This window comes from Syngnathus typhle, linkage group LG2 (genome assembly GCF_033458585.1).
Source record: "Syngnathus typhle isolate RoL2023-S1 ecotype Sweden linkage group LG2, RoL_Styp_1.0, whole genome shotgun sequence".
Classification (NCBI taxonomy): Eukaryota; Metazoa; Chordata; class Actinopteri; order Syngnathiformes; family Syngnathidae; genus Syngnathus; species Syngnathus typhle.
In genome coordinates, this window is record NC_083739.1 from 7,995,549 (window position 1) to 8,014,562 (window position 19,014).

The 19,014-nt window shown below is 43.1% G+C and overlaps 1 protein-coding gene across 3 annotated transcripts in view; it reads left to right on the top strand.

Annotated features, from left to right (window-relative positions):
- The window catches only part of plcg1 (phospholipase C, gamma 1), a 19,842-nt gene extending 968 nt beyond the window's left edge, over positions 1-18,874 (top strand). The window contains exons 2-33 of one of the 3 annotated variants that reach the window (XM_061264649.1): positions 128-442; positions 4,349-4,501; positions 4,577-4,670; positions 4,753-4,800; positions 5,267-5,351; positions 5,474-5,557; positions 5,921-5,943; positions 6,025-6,094; positions 6,180-6,281; positions 7,119-7,237; positions 7,657-7,742; positions 8,061-8,181; positions 8,398-8,566; positions 8,766-8,888; positions 9,148-9,249; positions 9,402-9,589; positions 10,213-10,413; positions 10,882-11,001; positions 11,118-11,298; positions 11,672-11,749; positions 11,828-11,931; positions 12,056-12,149; positions 12,227-12,299; positions 12,775-12,938; positions 13,102-13,198; positions 13,707-13,931; positions 14,004-14,152; positions 14,365-14,479; positions 16,019-16,180; positions 16,264-16,352; positions 16,521-16,786; positions 16,863-18,874. In XM_061264649.1, the coding sequence (XP_061120633.1) occupies positions 226-442; positions 4,349-4,501; positions 4,577-4,670; positions 4,753-4,800; positions 5,267-5,351; positions 5,474-5,557; positions 5,921-5,943; positions 6,025-6,094; positions 6,180-6,281; positions 7,119-7,237; positions 7,657-7,742; positions 8,061-8,181; positions 8,398-8,566; positions 8,766-8,888; positions 9,148-9,249; positions 9,402-9,589; positions 10,213-10,413; positions 10,882-11,001; positions 11,118-11,298; positions 11,672-11,749; positions 11,828-11,931; positions 12,056-12,149; positions 12,227-12,299; positions 12,775-12,938; positions 13,102-13,198; positions 13,707-13,931; positions 14,004-14,152; positions 14,365-14,479; positions 16,019-16,180; positions 16,264-16,352; positions 16,521-16,786; positions 16,863-16,905 (3,945 nt within the window). In that variant the 5' untranslated portion in view covers positions 128-225 and the 3' untranslated portion in view covers positions 16,906-18,874. The remainder of the gene's footprint in view (positions 1-127; positions 443-4,348; positions 4,502-4,576; positions 4,671-4,752; positions 4,801-5,266; positions 5,352-5,473; positions 5,558-5,920; positions 5,944-6,024; positions 6,095-6,179; positions 6,282-7,118; positions 7,238-7,656; positions 7,743-8,060; positions 8,182-8,397; positions 8,567-8,765; positions 8,889-9,147; positions 9,250-9,401; positions 9,590-10,212; positions 10,414-10,881; positions 11,002-11,117; positions 11,299-11,671; positions 11,750-11,827; positions 11,932-12,055; positions 12,150-12,226; positions 12,300-12,774; positions 12,939-13,101; positions 13,199-13,706; positions 13,932-14,003; positions 14,153-14,364; positions 14,480-16,018; positions 16,181-16,263; positions 16,353-16,520; positions 16,787-16,862) is intronic. The other 2 variants (XM_061264657.1, XM_061264669.1) reach the window with 2 other exon arrangements.
- Positions 18,875-19,014: the final 140 nt, after the last annotated feature.

Genomic DNA, 19,014 nt, shown 5'->3' on the forward strand with positions numbered 1-19,014 from the left:
CCTTGTTTGGCCAAATATAAATCGGAATGGTAAATATTCAGCCAATGCTGCCAAGCGTTCTTCCAGGCTGCGTCAAATGCTTGAAAATATGTACGAAGCTGACGCACTTGTAATCGTTGTTCCACAGGCCCCACTTCTTCGTCTGTTGTAGGTATGCCTGTCTACTAAGCCTGGGCTGAGCATATTGTTCTGAAAGGAAACGGATAACAAACAGGGGAAGTGAACATGGCTGGGACCGCAGGCTTCTTTTCCAACGGGCCCGTTGCGTGGATGGACAACGACGCAGAGATGAACAACCTCTACCGAGACCTGGAACTGGGCACAGTGCTGACGCTGTTTTATTCCAAAAAGTCTCAGAGGCCAGAGAGGAGGACTTTCCAGGTCAAGCTGGAGACAAGGACCATTATCTGGACCCGGGGGACAGACAAAATCGAGGGAGAAAGTGAGTACCCATCTTATACACAATACCCAAATTTCAACTTTTATTCGTGCCCTGCATAAACTACCTTGATACGGATTCTATCTATATCAAAAAGCGCTTACTTCATAGCTGCATGCATGTCTTGTTTTCATCTGCAAAAATCTGTTGTGGCAATTTTAATGTCTAAAGTTTTGGATGGATGGATGGATGAATGGATGGATGGATGGATGGGTGTGGATGGATTGGTTGTGCATACATGCTTGGTTTAAAATCTTTTGAGAATGTAATGTGTGTTATGTTCGGTACTGCTATTTAAAACTTGATTTGGTCAACTTTTGAAACAATATTTCCTATAATAATAAGTTTTAATGTTCTCAGGCAGTGTCTGCCTGCCTGACGGCCGTCCGTCTAATCTTTCTGCGGTATCTGTCGAGCGAGCCCGTCTAATCTACCAATCTTTCTTGACACCAGTGACGAACTAGGCACATCAAAGTTCTTTGTTTGCGAAAAGATCACAATACCGATTAAGTCTAATGCTGGATGCATTCAAGTTGCAGAGCCTCTCGACTGTGCCCAGTTTAGGCATTTAGGCATCCTAATTTTACAATGTAGTGACTGATAAAAATCTAGGTCATAGCATACATCTAATCAGGCGATAGAGGGTGTAAAAAAATCTACTTGACTCTAAAAAACACATATTTACATTTTCATATGTACTAATGGATGACGTATTGAAGCTTAGGAATGGTGTTGCAGTACATGTACTAATAATATACTGTCAATTTCAGTTGGCAAAAATGACTCAATACCTTAATTTCTGAATATCATTACTTAAAAATAAAAAAAATCAGTCAATGCCCTCCAACAAAAAACGGGTCTGCCACCGCATGAATGCTGAAGCGCCTCAGTAATGTGCCTCAGCCGGTTAAATCCTTCTCATGTAAATGAATAAATATCCACATTTATTGTGCGTGTAAAGAGTAAGTGGATCACTCAGATCACTCTTGTCATGTAACAGCTAAATGCTTGTACTTGAACATTTGTCTTACCGTTTGTCATTATCTCACTTTTGTGGTGAACAGAGAGTGTCATAAGTGGTGTAGAGACAAATAACCGTCCGCACTCATACCTACAGGCAATTTGGAGCGCTCAATCGACCTACCACGCGTGTTTTTGGAATGTGGGAAGAAAACGGAGTTCCCAGGGAAAACCCGCACGGGGAGAACATGTACAGTGTATATCAGTACACTGTAAGAAATGTTAATTTCTTCGTGATAAATTATTCTAAACTGTTTGTATGTATTTTTTGTGCTACCAAATAGATACAAATTACCATACTATCTTTATAGTATTATTTTAATTAATACAAATACAAGTAATTTTAAGTTGTCAGCTATATAATTGCATGGCTTTTTTTTTTTTTTTTTTTTAAGTTTTTGCCATGGTATCATTTCATATCGTTTCGTGACAACACAACTTGGAGTGAAACTTTTCCCGAGCTCGCACACTGCTGGCGCAGTCCCATTCACTTGTGTGAGACATCCAGCTTGCATCCCTAAATGTTCAGTCTATGATACACTGTGCTCCTATAAACAACAATAAAAATGAGTCTGAATCCCTGAGTCATGTACTTGGGTGCAAGTGCTGCACATATCTACGAACATGCAGTCTTCCACTGAGATGTGTAGTTTTAAGTCTACCTCTGGCCTAAGCAGGATGACTTGTGCACAGCTGCTCTGGATGCATCACACTCACAAAAAAAAAGAAGAGAATATTTCACTTTATACTTTTTTAGCAGTAATATTCCGTACATGCAAATCTCTCATACACACCAGTTCATGGCTGTAATTTGATACTTCTTGAGAGGTGAATTGATGCCACATTTGTGTTCAGGAATAGGTTGTGAATTTTTTTTTTTTTACCGCTGGGGGGGTCCTTATTGTATTAGAAGAAATTATCCTTTTTTATTTTATTTCGGCAAGAACAACAAACTCATTACAACTTCATTTCACATTTAGTTTTACATGACTCGTCGAAAAGGGAAGTGGTTTGAAGCAATTCTGCTTATCTGGTCCCGTCCCGATTACAATCGAGGGTTTCACTGCCAGACTCACAATCTACATTTGCTGGTCCAATTTCAAATCACTGTCCAATTTAACACCTACAGTAAATTTGAGACAGTTGATTTTCGATAAAACACCAGTGGAAGCCAATCAACTTGGGCTGCACTTTTTGAATGTTTAAAAAAAAAAAAAAAAAAACACTCACAGCTTGACTGTGTTTTTCCTGTTACATTCAAAATGCACAAAACGTAACTGTCTGCCTATGGAGAGTTTTGAATCTGTTCTATATTCTATATATATTCATGAGATCAAATGTTGTTCCCACAATATCTGTAATCGAGACCACAAAATATTTTGTGACTTGTAACTCAAAACCTGAGTGTGCACTCATAAGAACAAGCGGTGTTGAAAATGGCTGCTTTGTTGGGTTGTTCATAAATGCACATTTTGTTTGTGGACATTAGAAGTGTTTGTAGGAGGCAAGATGCAGAGCTGAAGGAAGTGTGGCAGTGTGGTGCACAGGCGACATGCGCTCATCTCCTTTAATAAGGTTATACCTCTGCCTACCTCCTTATTTCCGGCTTCTGCTCAAGTAGGCCCCCACAAAGTTTGACACAAAGGACTGAAACAAATCAACCTGTCCTGGTTTCCGCACATATGGTGAACTCAGTGACGTGTAGCTTGGGGTGGGGAAACTTATTCATTACAAAAACACTTGTAAAAATAAATGAATAATACAAAGCTAAAATATCAGTTTGAACAAAAAGAAGGTAAACACCGCCACCCCCCAAAACAACAACAAAAACAATGCACTTAAAACCACTTCCAGCCATCCTCAGTCCATCTGTTTTTTTTTAAATTCTCTTCCCTTGTCATTCATCCACGAAAAGGGCAAAATGCCCACCTCTTAACATTTTTCAGGCTCTAAACCTATCAAACCAAAGTTAAACGTTTGGACACTATTCGATTCATCACCGCATGTAATCTTTCACACAGCCACTGCAAACAGCAGTGTAATTCTGTCCATTTAGTCCAGGATTTTACTGCATTGCACGCTGGCACTCGTAGGAAATGTCGTTGACTTGGGGCAAAACACTACCGTTTTTGTACATATGGCGCTGCCATAATCAACAAGAACTGGAAAGTTCCCCAGTGGGGCTTCAAAGATGCAATACAGGTGAAACCTGTTAACGGTTTTCCACATTTTAGCATGGAGAAATTCATCGTGAGAAGACTCAGCTGTTTTTTTTGGGGGTGTTGGGTTAGGGGTGTTCCAGAAAAGAGCATTTACACCTTAACGCAAACAGATGTGGTGTGTAGGCGACAAAATCACAGGAAGTCTGGTGCAGGAGCAGGAAGAGTGTCAAGAGCTGAGAAAAACAACATGTGATTGTGTGTGTGTGTGTGCGTGTTTGCGTGCTTGTGTGAGTCCCCTCACTGCCAAGGTCTTAAAAGCAGCCCACATGCATACTTCTGTGTTCACTCATTAACAAGAGGCAGGTTCCTAAAATCAGCCATATGTGTCATTGAGTATAAAAGCTTGATTGAATTTGAACTTGGTAAGCAGCCACCTTTCTCATTTCTTTCCTCAAACTCATACTGCTAGCTTTTTGGGGAGGGAGGAGGAGGTATTTATTTTTTGTTGCAGCTTCAACGAACAAAACATTTCAATCTCTCTTCCTACTAATGTAGCGGGGTCAGAGGCTTTCAACAAGTATTCTAGGACACAGTACAGCTTCATTGCAGTTCCTATCCATACATTGATTTTCCGAACAACTTAGATCCACATTTAACCAAGCCATAGCTCAGCTGAATCTTCCCAGCACTTATGTCGTGTCATGTCATATGTGTGCCTTATCACCAGTTGACATCCGAGAAATCAAAGAGATCCGACCCGGGCAGAAGTCTCGTGACTTTGAGCGCTATATGGAGGACTCTGCAGCCAGGCTGGATCAAGCTCACTGCTTTGTCATTCTGTACGGGACAGAGTTCCGCCTTAAATCTCTCAGCCTAGCAGGTATGTTTGAAAAGGTGTTTGTATGTCTGGAAAAACATGTAGCGACTTTTTCAAAAGGATTGTCATTGCTTATAGCAACATCCGATGAAGAGATGACCTTGTGGGTGAAGGGATTAAATTGGCTTGTTGCTGACACGTTGCAGTCCACAACACCACTTCAAATAGAGAGGTAAGGCAGTACAAGGTGGACCACGTCTTGGCATTTGCTGTCATGTTTTTAATGCATCATATCCATCATTGTTTACATTTAGGTGGCTGCGGAAGCAATTCTATGCCGTTGACCGCAACAGAGAAGATAGGTAAGTTGCTTTCATTCGAAGTTTCACGTTGGCATTTGCGTAGGAGTTTTTTTCTGTTGTTTTGATTTTTTTGGGTGGGGCTGGGTTCTGTGTTTGACCACCACCACAACTGGTATCATTTATATTTAGCGTGTTTTTTGAAGCGGCGGTCGATTGTAATTAGAGAAAAGGGAGTAAGTTTATGAGCTACACCAGGCTTGCGTAATGTTAGGTGTAGGCAAGAAACTACATAACCTCCCAGCTACGGACAATCAGTTTTTCATGCTGCAGGAAGCAGCCCATGTAAGACTTATAGTAATAGACAGAAATGTTTGACTGTCGCATCCTGGACAAGAGAGCGAGTCCGCTTGAGACCCCCAGCCCCCCCCCCCCCCCCCTTTTTTTTTTCTGTCCAAAGCTTTCTGTTAATGGGACGTGCATCTACGTGCGTCTTCATATTTGTGTTTGAAATTTTGCTCTTGTCTAGGATATCCTGTAAGGATCTGAAGAACATGCTGAGCCAGGTCAACTACAGGGTGCCCAACATGAGGTTCCTCCGAGAGAAACTTCCGGTAACCTCACTTTAATTAACAATCTGGCTTGCGCTTCTGATACTTTTCCTGGTTGCTTTTGTATTTATCGCAATGCTTGAGGTCAAAGACGGAACCTTGTATTGTCCTCGTCTTTTTTTCAGGACTCTGAGTGGAGAAATGGAGAAGTGTCCTTCAGCCAGTTTTCACAACTTTATCGCAACCTCATGTTTGATGCTCAGAAGAATGTAAGTTTATATAACACATCTTGAATCTGTTCATAGACAAGTCTGTCCGAGGTTGTGCATCCCCCCCGGCCTCGACAATCCACCCCCACAGTCCGATGCCATTCCCCGGGCACGCTTCCTCCCCCATCTGTCTGTTCTCAAATGACTGCAAGATCAATACAGTCCAGTTCAAAACTCACAAGCCCTTCTGATGAAGGCCATTAGGACACACATTAGCACACTCCTACAGATGAAGAGGAGGCAGGCTGGGGCATATTTAAAAGAAATGAATGCCTGCTATGACTAACCACGCTCATACAACACCAGTTTGTGCCCATCCTCAGGCCTCCAATTAAGTGACATTTTTTCCCTCTTTCCTTTCAGCTCGAGGTCCCATTTTTGCAGAGGTAGGCCAAAACTAAACAAATAAGACAGTGCTCAGCCGCATCCCATATGTGTGCTTACTGAGGCATTACTCTCTCCGCCAGGTTCATTGACAGACCAGAGCAGAGGATCTCCCTTGAGGACTTTAAGAGCTTCCTGCTGGATTCTCAGATGGTAATAATCCCTCTGCTTTATTGCACATGGCTTCCCCTAATTCTTGAATAGGTTGGTGTTTTTATACACTTTGTGTTAAATGCAGGATATGTGGGCCACCGATAGCATCAAAGTTCAGGAGTTTATGTTCAGCTACCTGAAAGACCCTCTTCGCGAAGTGGAACAACCTTATTTCCTTCAAGATGAGGTACGCATGCGCTTACATTTTCTTTTTTACTTTTTCTTTTTTTTTTTTACTTTCCCAATATTATTTTTAACTGCAGAGGCTTTTTGCTGGCTACTGATAAAATGTGAAATGGTATTGTTTGTGTAGGTAGGTGGTGTTTAGTAATTGACAAAGGAAAGCCCAAAGATGGCCTTAAACACCTCCCACACAATGAGAAAAGGTTATCTGTGGTATTGTGTTGGTTGTATACAGAAAGTGACAGATGCTCTCTGTGGTTGCCATAAAGCAGTGATGGACTAGACAGCAGAGAACAGAGAGCCCTTATGCAAACCAGCCTGTAGGAGTTGGTGCCGTCTCTGTTTTCGTGGGGTCATATTATGGCACATAAAAGCGCTTCATGCTGGGAATCAAACACTGAAACATCTTGCGACATTCTCCACCAAGTCTAAAATCTCTTCAACTCTTCTGTTTTTTTTTTATAAATATTAGGAAAAGCCTCCAGTATATCACTGCCATCGGGCGGAACATTTGTACCTCCAAAAAAGAGAGCAAGCCATTTTCAACACTTTATATTGGTCAATAATTTGTAAAAAATAATATTAACCAATAGGATAGGTGAAAATGACCAAATTGTAAAATAGGAAGTTCCAGCCTGGTGCCAGTGATATGTGACATATCAAACAATATACTTACATCTTGTTTAATTCATAACTTTGTTCCCTGTAATTTGATTACTCAAGTTTCTATGAAAGAGTAGTTATGTATATGGGAATATTATTTATTCTACTTTATCGTCCTTTAACAAATTCATACTCGCTGAGTAAAATATTATTTTGTGCTTTGGTCTGGCCTGTCTAGTTCCTGACATACTTATTCTCCAAAGAGAACACCATCTGGGATTCCTCCTTGGACCAAGTATGTCCAGAAAATATGAACAACCCTTTGTCCCATTACTGGATCTCCTCTTCACACAACACGTAAGGGTCCAGCTAGTTTCTGTCTATACTTACTGTTGTGTTACGGAACACTTGAGTTGGCGTCTTAGCATGAAACTTCCACACCTTTGGACTGACGTCATCAATCAGATATCAGTGGATAGTTCAATAGGCAAACTGTCTATATTTTGTCCGGAAACTAAGTACATGTTCTTCTTCAGTTGAAAAGTGTGTGAAACATTGTTTGAATGTGCACCTTTCTATGTTAGGGGCCAAACTCAAAAGGGACAATGACAACAACATTGTTGATTTGATAGAGTTTGAAATGGGTGTTTGCACAGGGCAATAAAAAAAAAATTGCACCATGACGTAACGTACGTGTGTGTGTGCGGGATGCGGGTGTTGATGCTACAGAGTGAAAGAGGTGTGCATACTTTGACTCGTCACATGTTTATTTTTAGGTACCTGACAGGAGACCAATTTTCCAGTGAATCATCTCTGGAAGCGTATGCGCGCTGTTTAAGAATGGGTTGCCGCTGTATTGAATGTGAGTAAACACCGGTCGCTCAGTTAACCTGCCACTGTAGCTACCACACCCTCACAGCCGCACGCATGCATACACAAAACCGCCACATGTGCACACACAAAGCAGGTTCATAACTACTGTAAATGATCACATACGTGAACTAGTAAAGCTGGATTCTTTGACTTGCGCGAAAGAGTTGGCATGTCACCGAAAATGAATTACGCCTCAGACACTTGACTTCCGATACCAAGTTGAGGTTCACATCCAGATTGTAGCTCTGTTATACTGGTTTCCCTTCCTTTTGACTGTATTTTGCAATCATGTGTTTTGTTTCTGCAGTGGACTGCTGGGATGGTCCAGATGGAATGCCAGTCATCTACCACGGGCACACCCTTACAACAAAGATCAAGTTCTGTGATGTGCTGACCACCATCAAAGAGCACGCATTTGTTACGTCAGAGTGAGTTCCCAGAGACTGTCAGGCCCTCTTCAGTGTCGTGTTCCAGGCGTCCCTAGTGATGTATGACAAAGATAATTATGGTGCACAAATAATGTGTGGGGAAACAATGTGACCTGAGGAAATTGTACTGCGTGAGAAAATAAGATAAGAAACGGCACCTAAGTGCAGTGAAAAGGGGAAGTTGCAGTTTTTTTTAAGTCTGATCTCTCCCTACAGCTTTCCCATAATCCTGTCCATTGAGGACCACTGCAGTATTGTCCAGCAGAGGAACATGGCCACTCACTTTAAGAAACTGTTTGGAGACATGTTGCTAACCAAAGCAGTGGATATCGCAGCGGATGGCTTGCCCTCACCCAACCAGCTGAAGAAGAAGATCCTCATCAAGGTCAGGCTTCCTGTGTCATCTTTTTAAATCAACAATATACACTTAGCTCTTTTGTGGCAAATTGATTTCACTGTCTGCCGTATTCTCTCTTTGGCACACGTCATGTAATCATGTTTTCACAGTCACATTGCATCGTTTCTCATGTTGTCATATAGTTGCAAATTCATCTTTCATCTCACTGCTCTTTTCCATGTGGCAGCATAAGAAGCTTGCTGAGGGCAGCGCCTATGAGGAAGTGTCCACCTCCACTCCCTACTCGGAGAACGACATCAGCAACTCCATCAAAAACGGAATCCTATATTTGGAAGACCCGATCAATCATGTAAGTGCCTTCGGAACAGACTTAAACTTAACATGTATCTTCCGGGACACGTTTGTAATTTACGTTCACCCTTTGTCTATGTACATATTATTGGCCTTATATTAATATTGTGTAACTGTATCCTTCTTTGAGCCAAATATCTTAGAACTGCACTTCCCGGTTAGATGGTGGTCATATTTCTGTGCAACACATGGATGCTCTAAATAATTAATGTAGATCACACATTCTGCCTCCTCATATCCTGTCCCTCTCACTGCAGGAGTGGTATCCCCATTTCTTTGTCCTGACCAGCAGCAAGATCTACTACTCAGAGGAGACCTCAAGTAGTCAGGGTAACGACGAGGAGGAGGAGCACAGAGAGGTTCGTTGGCCTCACTTTACGTGACGCCACCCTGGGACCTCACAGTCCCCAGCCTTTGTAGATCATTGCAACACTTCAATTATGTGGCGTCAAGTATTTCTTGTTTGTGGTGGGTTTGAGCTCTTTTATCAGTCCCTCCTGCTAATCGACAGGTTTCCAATGGGATGGATCAGCATGTCACAGAAAAGTGGTTCCATGGAAAGTTGGGCGCGGGGCGGGACGGGCGACAGATTGCCGAACGGTTGTTGTCGGAGTACTGCCTCGAGACCGGAGCCCCGGATGGCTCCTTCCTGGTTCGAGAGAGTGAGACCTTTGTGGGGGATTACACACTGTCTTTCTGGTATGGTTTTTTTTTTTATGTACTTTCTGAAAATTGTGATAAAGTAATATGTACGTTGTCATCTAAAGTAAGATGGCTGAATTGTTTGGTTTCACAAATTCTAAATGAATATTTTGGAGACATTTTAATTGAACTGAATACTTTAGATTTTCATTTTACACCTAATTTGCATTGGGGAATGAAGGATTGCAGTGAAACACTGATTCAGCCTAGTGTGGGTCTGCATTTTATGGATTTAATATTGTCGTGTTTGGATAATTGACTTTGTCATTTCATTTACCCTGAATAAATGGAGTCACAAACAGACTAATCAATGAAAGTGATGGATTGAATGTATATGCTCAAACCTTTCCAGGACAGCATAATATTGAACAAAATGATTTCTGAAGGTCTGTTATAGAGCCTCGCAAGCATCCTGGAAAACCCCAAAACACATGAAAAGTTCAATCAAATACACTACTTCATAAACGCTGTGACGCTCCTGATAATCCATACTAGCTAGCTACGTATTCATTATTATTATTATTTTTAATTTGTGAAAATGGCCATTCTAATAGATTAAGTCACTGAGTGAAAACGAAGCGCATTTGTCACTTTTTTTCTCTCTCACCCATCTCTTCTAGGCGCTCGGGACGAGTGCAGCATTGTCGCATTCACTCCCGCCAGGAGGCCGGCAGCCCAAAATTCTACTTGACTGACAACCTGGTGTTTGACACGCTCTTTGCCCTCATTAACCACTACCAGCAGGTGGCCTTGCGCTGCAATGAATTTGAGATGAAACTGACTGAGCCTGTGCCGCAGACCAATGCCCATGAGAGCAAAGAGTGAGACTCAAAAACATATTAAGATTGAAAAAATAGTTTAGAGGTTGTTTTTTACAAGTTTACCATGCAATCAGCTACATGTCCTCTTATTTGACAGAATTATAATAAATCTTTTTTGGACAAAGATTATAACACACACTAGGGATTTGTCTCAGGTAGATAGAGTCTCAAAGTTTCAATGTTGATTCCTGGGTGGATTGTTTTGGATGTAATTACCCTTTTCTATTTTGAATTGAATGAGTCTTTTGCATAGCACTGAAGACAGACATTATCGTTGCTTGTACCCCCACTGGTAATCGCTGATTCAGGACATCAACACAAAAATATAGAGAAACATGTTTTCTTTCAATTAAAAAGTGTGTGGAATGCTGTGATTTGGTTCAATGCATTGATTAGAGTGCTCGGGTGATGATAAAATCTGAAAATGTACCTGTTCTAATCTGGTCTTTCCTCGGTTGTTTGTTCCAGGTGGTACCATGCCAACCTATCCAGGAGTCATGCTGAGAACATGTTGATGCGAGTTCCAAGAGATGGTGCTTTCCTTGTCCGGAAGAGGGCTGAATCCAACTCATTTGCCATTTCCTTCAGGCAAGTATAGCTCTGACTTAAATGTCACGTTCAGAGAGATTGTAAGGATAGATAGGCATCAATCATGTGATAGGCTGATAATCATTTGTTGTCTGCCTATGATTGTTGCCATGCAGGGCCGAGGGCAAGATTAAGCACTGTTGTGTACAGCAGGAGGGTCAGACTGTGGTGCTGGGCACTTCAGAGTTTGACAGCCTTGTGGATCTCATCAGCTACTATGAGAAGCACCCTCTATATCGCAAAATGAAGCTGCGATATCCCATCAATGAAGACACACTGGAAAAGATTGGCACTGCTGTGAGTACCACATTGGACTGACTAGAAACTTGTATTGAGGGGTGCTGGTTGGCCGCTGGTACTTTTTTTTTCCCTTTGTTTTTTAGCTTTGATTTGCTTTGATGGCTTTTATCTTGTGCACTTTCTGACTTTCTTTGTGGCGCCGTTGTGTGGCAGCCTTATGAGAGCCTATTGAGTTGCGCTCATGCCATCTGTGTGTCTTTTGTATACCCACTCTGTGGTATGGATACTGGCTGGGCCCTGAATTTCCCCACCCCTGGGGATAGATAAATATTCAATCAATCAAACTAATCATAAATCAACTAGTTTGATCTTTATGTGGTTCTGTAATCTTGAATGCAACAGTGACAGTCCGATTTGTCTCGTCTGATAGGAGCCCGACTACGGGTCACTTTATGAGGGCCGAAATCCTGGATTTTATGTGGAAGCCAATCAAATGCCTATCTTTAAGGTGAGTGTCAGCTGTGGAGACATTTCAGTTGAATTGCTACCTCTGACAATTTTTGAACTTTCTGTCTGCCTTTTTCAGTGCACAGTAAGAGCTATGTATGAGTACAAAGCCCAAAGAGATGACGAGCTCTCCTTCACTAAAAACGCAACCATCTCCAATGTGGACAAACAGGAAGGAGGATGGTGAGTTTGACATGCATCGTAGAAGGAGCTCTCATGCTTTAAAACATATCGGTGGTGATGAGTGCTGGTGGGAAGATTCCCGGAGTGGCTGTGGCTTTAGTTGATTGAAAAATTACACTTCTAGGTGGAAGGGCGACTGTGGAGGGAAGAAGCAGCTGTGGTTTCCTGCAAACTATGTCGAGGAGATCAGTCCGTCAGCCGCAGAGCCGGACAGAAATGTGAGGAGCAAATCCGGGAACCGCTCTGTGCTTCCTCGGCTTCACTCGATTCACCTATGCTCTTCCTTCATGCCCAGCAGGAGATGACAGAAAACAGCCCTCTGGGAGATCTGCTGAGAGGAACTGTGGACGTCTCCTCCTGTCAGATTGGTGAGCACCACCCTCTGCTACCCCCACTCCTCTTCCTGTTCGGTTCGATGGCAGCAGTAGGTGCCGGCACTCATTGTGCTAGGGCAGCCTTCTTCCAGGATTGCAATCTCAATTTCCAGCTAATTGTGCTGCATTTGATTTGTCCAGCTCTAGTATTACAATAGGCCATTTTTGGTTTAATTGCAATTCTTTTGTGTCTTTATTATCGGCAATCTAGGCCCTGCAGCGAGGCAGGGCACACCCATCTTGCATTCATATGCTCACAGTAGCGAGGCTCTAATAGTTGCTTCTCTGTCCTTAGCTGTGCTTTTGTCTCCCTCTGGCAGCAGTAATGAGTTTGACAAGTTGTGCATTTACTGACGTATGGGGAGGTGATGTGTTGAAATGTTAGATCCCCAACAAATGGATTAAATTGTGTAAGTTGTGCTAAGACTCTAGACTGTATTTTCGATTTCTACATCTGTTTCCGAAACAGGTGTGCGGCCGGATGGGAAAGGAAGCAGGCCACATGTCTTCTCCCTTGTGCCAACCACCGCCATGCGGTCTGGACAAGTGCTGGAAGTTGCTGCTAGCAGTCAGGAAGAATTAAAGGAATGGGTTCACAAGATTCGTGAGGTGGCGATGACCTCCGAGGCAAAAGTGTGTGCCCCCCCCCCCCCCCCCCCACACACACACACACAGACACTTTTATATGCTCCTTTGTTTTGTACTTTCTGCGGTTCCAAAGTGACACATAACCATCGGAGCTTTTGCTCCTTCATTGGCTTTGGTTTCCTCACGTCAGTTGCGTGTCTTTCCATAGCTGGAGGAGGGGAAGATGATGGAGAGGAGAAAGAAGATTGCACTGGAGTTGTCCGACCTGGTTGTCTACTGCAGACCTGTGCCATTTGATGAAGACAGTAAGTTGTACGCAACTTTAATGGTGATATTGCAGTGAACCACCATTTCATTGTGGGTGCGCGTGAATGTGTGAATTTTCCTCAACATTTCACTGGAAACCAGTCGCCTGCTGGTTTCACGTCTCCATGTTTTGAGACTCTTTTGTGGATAAAGGCGTCAAAGCCTTGGCTGATAGGGAAGCAGTAATTTCTGTCACAGTTGTATATAGAAGTGATGCAGAGGCTAAAATACAAATAATTTGGGGGAAGGGCTAAGTTCGACCTGGGTTGTTAGCAGAAGTTACTGAGAGTTCATCCCACACAAGGTAATAGACATATTTCCTAAGGGTAATGATGTAAGTGACATAGACATATCATTGAATTGTATTGGGAGCTACTAAAATAAGCTGTTATTAAAAATGGGGCATTAATTGCTCAATTTTTTTTGCCAGTCAGGGCTCACTCCCTCCCCTGTACAAACACTAATCCAGGTGAGTCAACACTGTCCTTGTTTCTCGACATCCTCTAGAGATTGGCACGGAGCGCGCCTGTTTCCGGGACATGTCTTCCTTTCCCGAGACCAAGGCGGAGAAATACGTCAACAAGATTAAAGGGAAGAAGTTCCTGCAATACAATCGACTGCAGCTGTCCAGGATCTACCCTCGAGGCCAGAGACTGGACTCGTCTAACTACGACCCTCTGCCCATGTGGCTCTGCGGCTCACAGCTTGTAGCCCTCAACTTCCAGACGGCGGGTATGCCCCATTTTCCACACTTTCCGAGTTTGAACGTGTGATTGTTTTACACTCCTTCTGTCGCCTGCTCAGATAAGCCCATGCAGATGAACCAGGCCTTGTTCATGTTGAATGGAAGGAGCGGCTACGTCCTCCAGCCCCCCATCATGAGGGACGACAACTTTGATCCTTTTGACAGACACACGGTGCGGGGCCTCGCGGAAGTCACTCTTCAGATCGAGGTATTTCTGTTCTTGTCATCTGTCCAATTTTGTTGGTATCGGCTAAATGAATGTGAGGTTATGTTTTTTCCTCAACATTGATCCAATAGTCATGGTGCATCACTAGATATGTTCATGTTGTTATCTGTTTGAACTGTTTAAGCACTCTGTAAGTTTGTTCCATGAAATGTGTGATGTAAACAGAAAGTATTTACTTACATCTATTTTTAAAGGTGTTGGGTGCAAGGCACCTACCCAAACACGGGCGTGGCATTGTTTGTCCTCTAATTGAGATTGAGGTGTGTGGGGCCGAGTATGACAGCGCCAAGCAAAAAACAGACTCAGAAGGTGAGTATTGAATGTCAAACCAAAAGAATTGTCTTGTCAAATATCGATTCTTAAAGGAAAGAACAAGCTGCGTTGCTCTGCATGTGACCCTAACCCTAACCCTTAACTGTGCTGTAGTTTTGATTGTAACCAAACTAGAATTACCTAAGGTCCATTTTAAATAAGCACAGATAGCAAGTACTGGCACTTGATAATGCCTTTCAGCCTTGCAATTGTGATGATTTTTTGTTTTCATTCAAATTTTGTTAAACAAATGCAAACGGGAGTGTTTTTTACTCAGTCATGGGTATTCCGTCCCTTGGACAGAACGGTAAACTCCATCTGTCCTGCATGGACACCGATTTTTGCGACCGGAAGACGAGCAGTTTTTTTTAATGTTTTTAAGGGGGGGGGGCGTCAGTTTTGTCTCTCCATTTAAATGTCTCCAACTGGGTCAAGTGCCGACTGACAGAAACACACCCAGCCTGTCTTGCCTCGTATCATGCGCCAATACAAACAATACGAAGAATGAACGACGCGCCGCTTGTCTCGAGCGAGTTCACTGTGTTTGCGAATTCTGGAGGTAATGTCGTCACTTTGCTCCAAGCAGACAAGAGGAGGAGCACTTCTACATCCATCCAAAAAAAACAAAAGTTTACATAACACCATTCAATATGGTGACAGACGGATGTTGTGTTGGCAGCTAAATGCTGTCCTGGTTGTCACGTAAACAGAAACAATGCAAACCACTCACAAGCTGGCTGTATGACTCACAGTCCACGGAATACCGATACCAGTATCGTACCTCGGTATTTCAGCATCAGAAACTGATACTACTACCATTCATTTTAAGTACTGTATTTAAAAAGAGAAATTAAAGCAGCTCACCAAGTCTTTCTTTAAGACAAGTATTCATACACACAAAGCCACCTGTCTGACAAGCTTATATTAAGCTGCTGTGCATTGTCTGCTGTAAGACAATTACAGATTTCATCTACCTATTGTCACTATGATATATAAATTTCCCTTTGGGTTTCAAGTGGAGGACTCCATTCTTGGTTTTCTTTTAATTCCTCCTTTAAAAAAAAGATTGAAGTTTTTCTTCGTTAGACGTGACCATGGAAAAACGCCAGTATTTTTAGTGTCATGGCTCGCTAAAACAAGTCGTTTATATTTGGAATGGAATAAGTCGACTGAACTTTCAGCTACTTTGCATAGAAAATTGGTTCGTTTTCTAGTCCTAACACTGGAGACAAGCATATGCTACTGGCGGAATCAAGCGGGTAGCCTCCAGGGCATGAAGCTAGACAAGGACCCGGTGTGTCAGCGTGCCGGACTGACGTGCCGCAGCGCGTCGCAGGCTCATCTTCCTCCACCAAGCTTTCATGACTGGAGGAATGCTGGCTCGGCACAGAGCGGGAGAGAAAACTTTGGGCGGTTTAACTCTTAACTAACTGCTATGCCGTATTTGAATTTATAGATTAGGCTTGTATGTGTGTTTTTTTTTTTTTTAACGCCAAAACTTCATTGGTCTGACTGATGTACTCTTTCCTTTTGCAGCTGATAATGGTCTGAACCCCACGTGGCCCAGAAAGCCGTTTCAGTTTGCAGTAAGCAACTCAGCCTTTGCCTTCTTGCGCTTCGTGGTCTACGAGATCGACATGTTCAGTGACCAGAACTTTCTGGCTCAGGCCACGTTCCCTATTCATAGCCTAAAGACAGGTACGCCGCTGGTGCATTCCCGTCACTTGCTAGCAACGCGGCGCCACCCTTGTGGTGACCTCTTGCCTTCTGCATTGTGCCAGGTTATCGCTCAGTCCCTCTGAAGAACAGCTTTAACGAGGATCTGGAGTTGGCCTCCTTGTTGGTCCACATGGACATTGTCAGAGGAAGAGTAAGCATTCATCTTATGTTCCTGAGAACACTGCCATCATGTGAATTGTGATACATTCCTACGTTTGAACAGTTTAGTCTTCAGTGACTCTAATATATTATTATATAAATATAATATATAACACATTATATAAATATATATATATATATAACGCATGTCCCTCTCCAGGATGAAAACGGAGAGATCATATGCCCGTTCCTTGCGACCTCGTCAAACACCGCATCGGCCCACGCCGCACGGGAACGTTTCGGGGAGCACGGTTCAGCGTCATCCGTATCCTCCATTGTGTCGCCCGTGCCGCAGTCGGCCAGTCAGGCCGCGGCATCGTATAGGGGCCGGGAAGGCTCCTTCGACTCTCGCTACCAGTCAGCGCTTGACGACTTCAGGGTATCGCAGGAGCCACTGCTCGACCACATGGACACGCAGAACAGAAGGTGTGTGCGGACTGGCGCAAGGGTTGATTAGAAGGTTCCAGACGTGACTCTTCTGTGGTCTTCGCCTCCCCCTCAGGATGCTACGCCGAACCCGAGTGGGCGGAGAAAACCGTGTCTGAAGCCGCCCCCTCCCCCATGACCATACAACCCCCCCCCCCCAACAACCCTCCACATGCCTCTGCCCGTACTGATGATGTCACTGACTGCTGTGAATACTGTTTCCATGGAAACGCCCACCACCGCTTTGGCCTACATTTCAGGCAGCTCACACGATCCACTCCGCACCTCACACCCCGTTCGCCCAGCCCACTCACCATCGTAGAGGGAGGGACTGCCACGCCAGAGAGAAAGCTGGTTGCTGCACACGGGAAGAAGACAAAAAGACGTTCCAGCTGCTCAGTGAAAAGTTTGAAAGGGTTTCCTGTTGCGGGCTGTCGACTCATCTCTGTGTGTGAAAATGTATTTATTCCTGCTGTGCTGTCGGACAGACGACAGCAGCACCCGACCTGCTCTCAAAGAGCTCCCCCGTCTCCCCTCATTTTGAATTATTCCCATTATTTAAACATTCATAATGTGATCTCTCCATTTCCTTTCTATGTGTAAAACATGAGGGCTCTGTGACTGATTCAGCATTTTTCTCTCTCTCTCTTGCTCTTTTTGTTCTATGGGGCGATGTAATGCACCTCCTTTTTACATATTTCACTTTTTTTTTGTGAAAGGCATCAGGAAGAAGTCATAGCTGGTGAGACAGCACATGTAGCCATTTTCTTTTTGTTACATTCCAAAAATCACAAACTTGCACATTTGCGTTTTCAGCTGCTCATTCATTTGTCCGGTTGATCTCACGATACAATTCGGTTGATCTCGACAAAGTATTTTAATTCTGAATCGGTGGAAAAGGTTACGGCGTCATGATAAGAAAGCTGTCCATTATGGTCATTTTGTTGTAGGAGTGGAAAAATATGCCATATATTTAAATAAGTTCCAATACTGCCATCACACGTTTCATAGGTTTCAAGTTGCACTGCCGATGCGCTTTTGTTGAAATGTCAACCATCGTCTTTGTTTACGCCTTCTGGCTTCTGCATGTTTGTAAACTCAAAGCAGGTGGGATGCCGCTGCTCTGCGGACGGACGTCAAGGTGCCTTCAGTGGGTTCACTCGAAGCTCGTGTGTAACTTTGCCCTTTTCTTTTCTCTCTGTCGTGATGTTAGGTCAGTATTGTAGCTCAGTGTTCCAACACTGAGATTCCCAAGCCATAAGGGTTCATGAAGAGCTGGAGGTTCAAGCAGGTATGTTCACAAACGCTTGTTCTACAGAAGGTTTTTAGAATTGTGAGTGTGTGTGTGAGAGAGAGAGAGAGAGAGGAGTGTGTGTGAAAGAGAGACTGGGTACCCCTGTATGACTTTTCCCCACCAGCTGTCAATGTTGCAGTACTGCAAATGTCTGTCTACACACCCCCAATCATTCACTTGCTGACACACACACACACACACACACACGTCTCGACTGACTTGGTCTAAGCAACACGGAAAGACAAAGCGCTGCCTGTTGCCCTTGTAATCATTTTTTTTGTTTTTGATGGGTTCATGCAGTTTAGTGAAAGAGGTCAAATGGATGAGAAAGTCAACACCGCGGATGTGTAGTGCAAAGCCCCAAAGTGTCTTTTTGTTTCCTCACTGACAGTCTCGCCTGTCCGTAATGTGCCTAAACTATGGAGAGGCAGTGTATTCATTTTAATTTTGCCTTTCATAAGAAACATATTAAAGCTTAAGAATAAAATACTTACTACTTAACACAATGTTGTCCTTGTTCCGCTATGTAAAGATGCCATTCAGTCTTGAGTTCAAAAGTAATAATCGTGTTAACAAGCTTCAAGTGCACACAATTTTGCATTTTGAGTAGTGAAATATGACATTTTATTCTACAAATACACTTGTAAAAATGATACATTTAACCTAAGTAGAGAACCTTGGAAAAGTTATGTTTTACAGTCAAATGTACATAATGCAAATGCTCCATAAAAATAAACGTTCGTATGTCGAGAACGTCAAGGAGCACTTGATGCTACGATACAAACAAAAGTCCACCACCTGTCAGTTATTGTGTTGTTGTCTTCTGAGAAGGAAGCATCCCATCCTTTATACATGTATATACAATGTACCAATGAATGGACAAAAATCAGGAAAATAACTTTAGTGCTTCATTTCTCATTCAGACATTATGAAG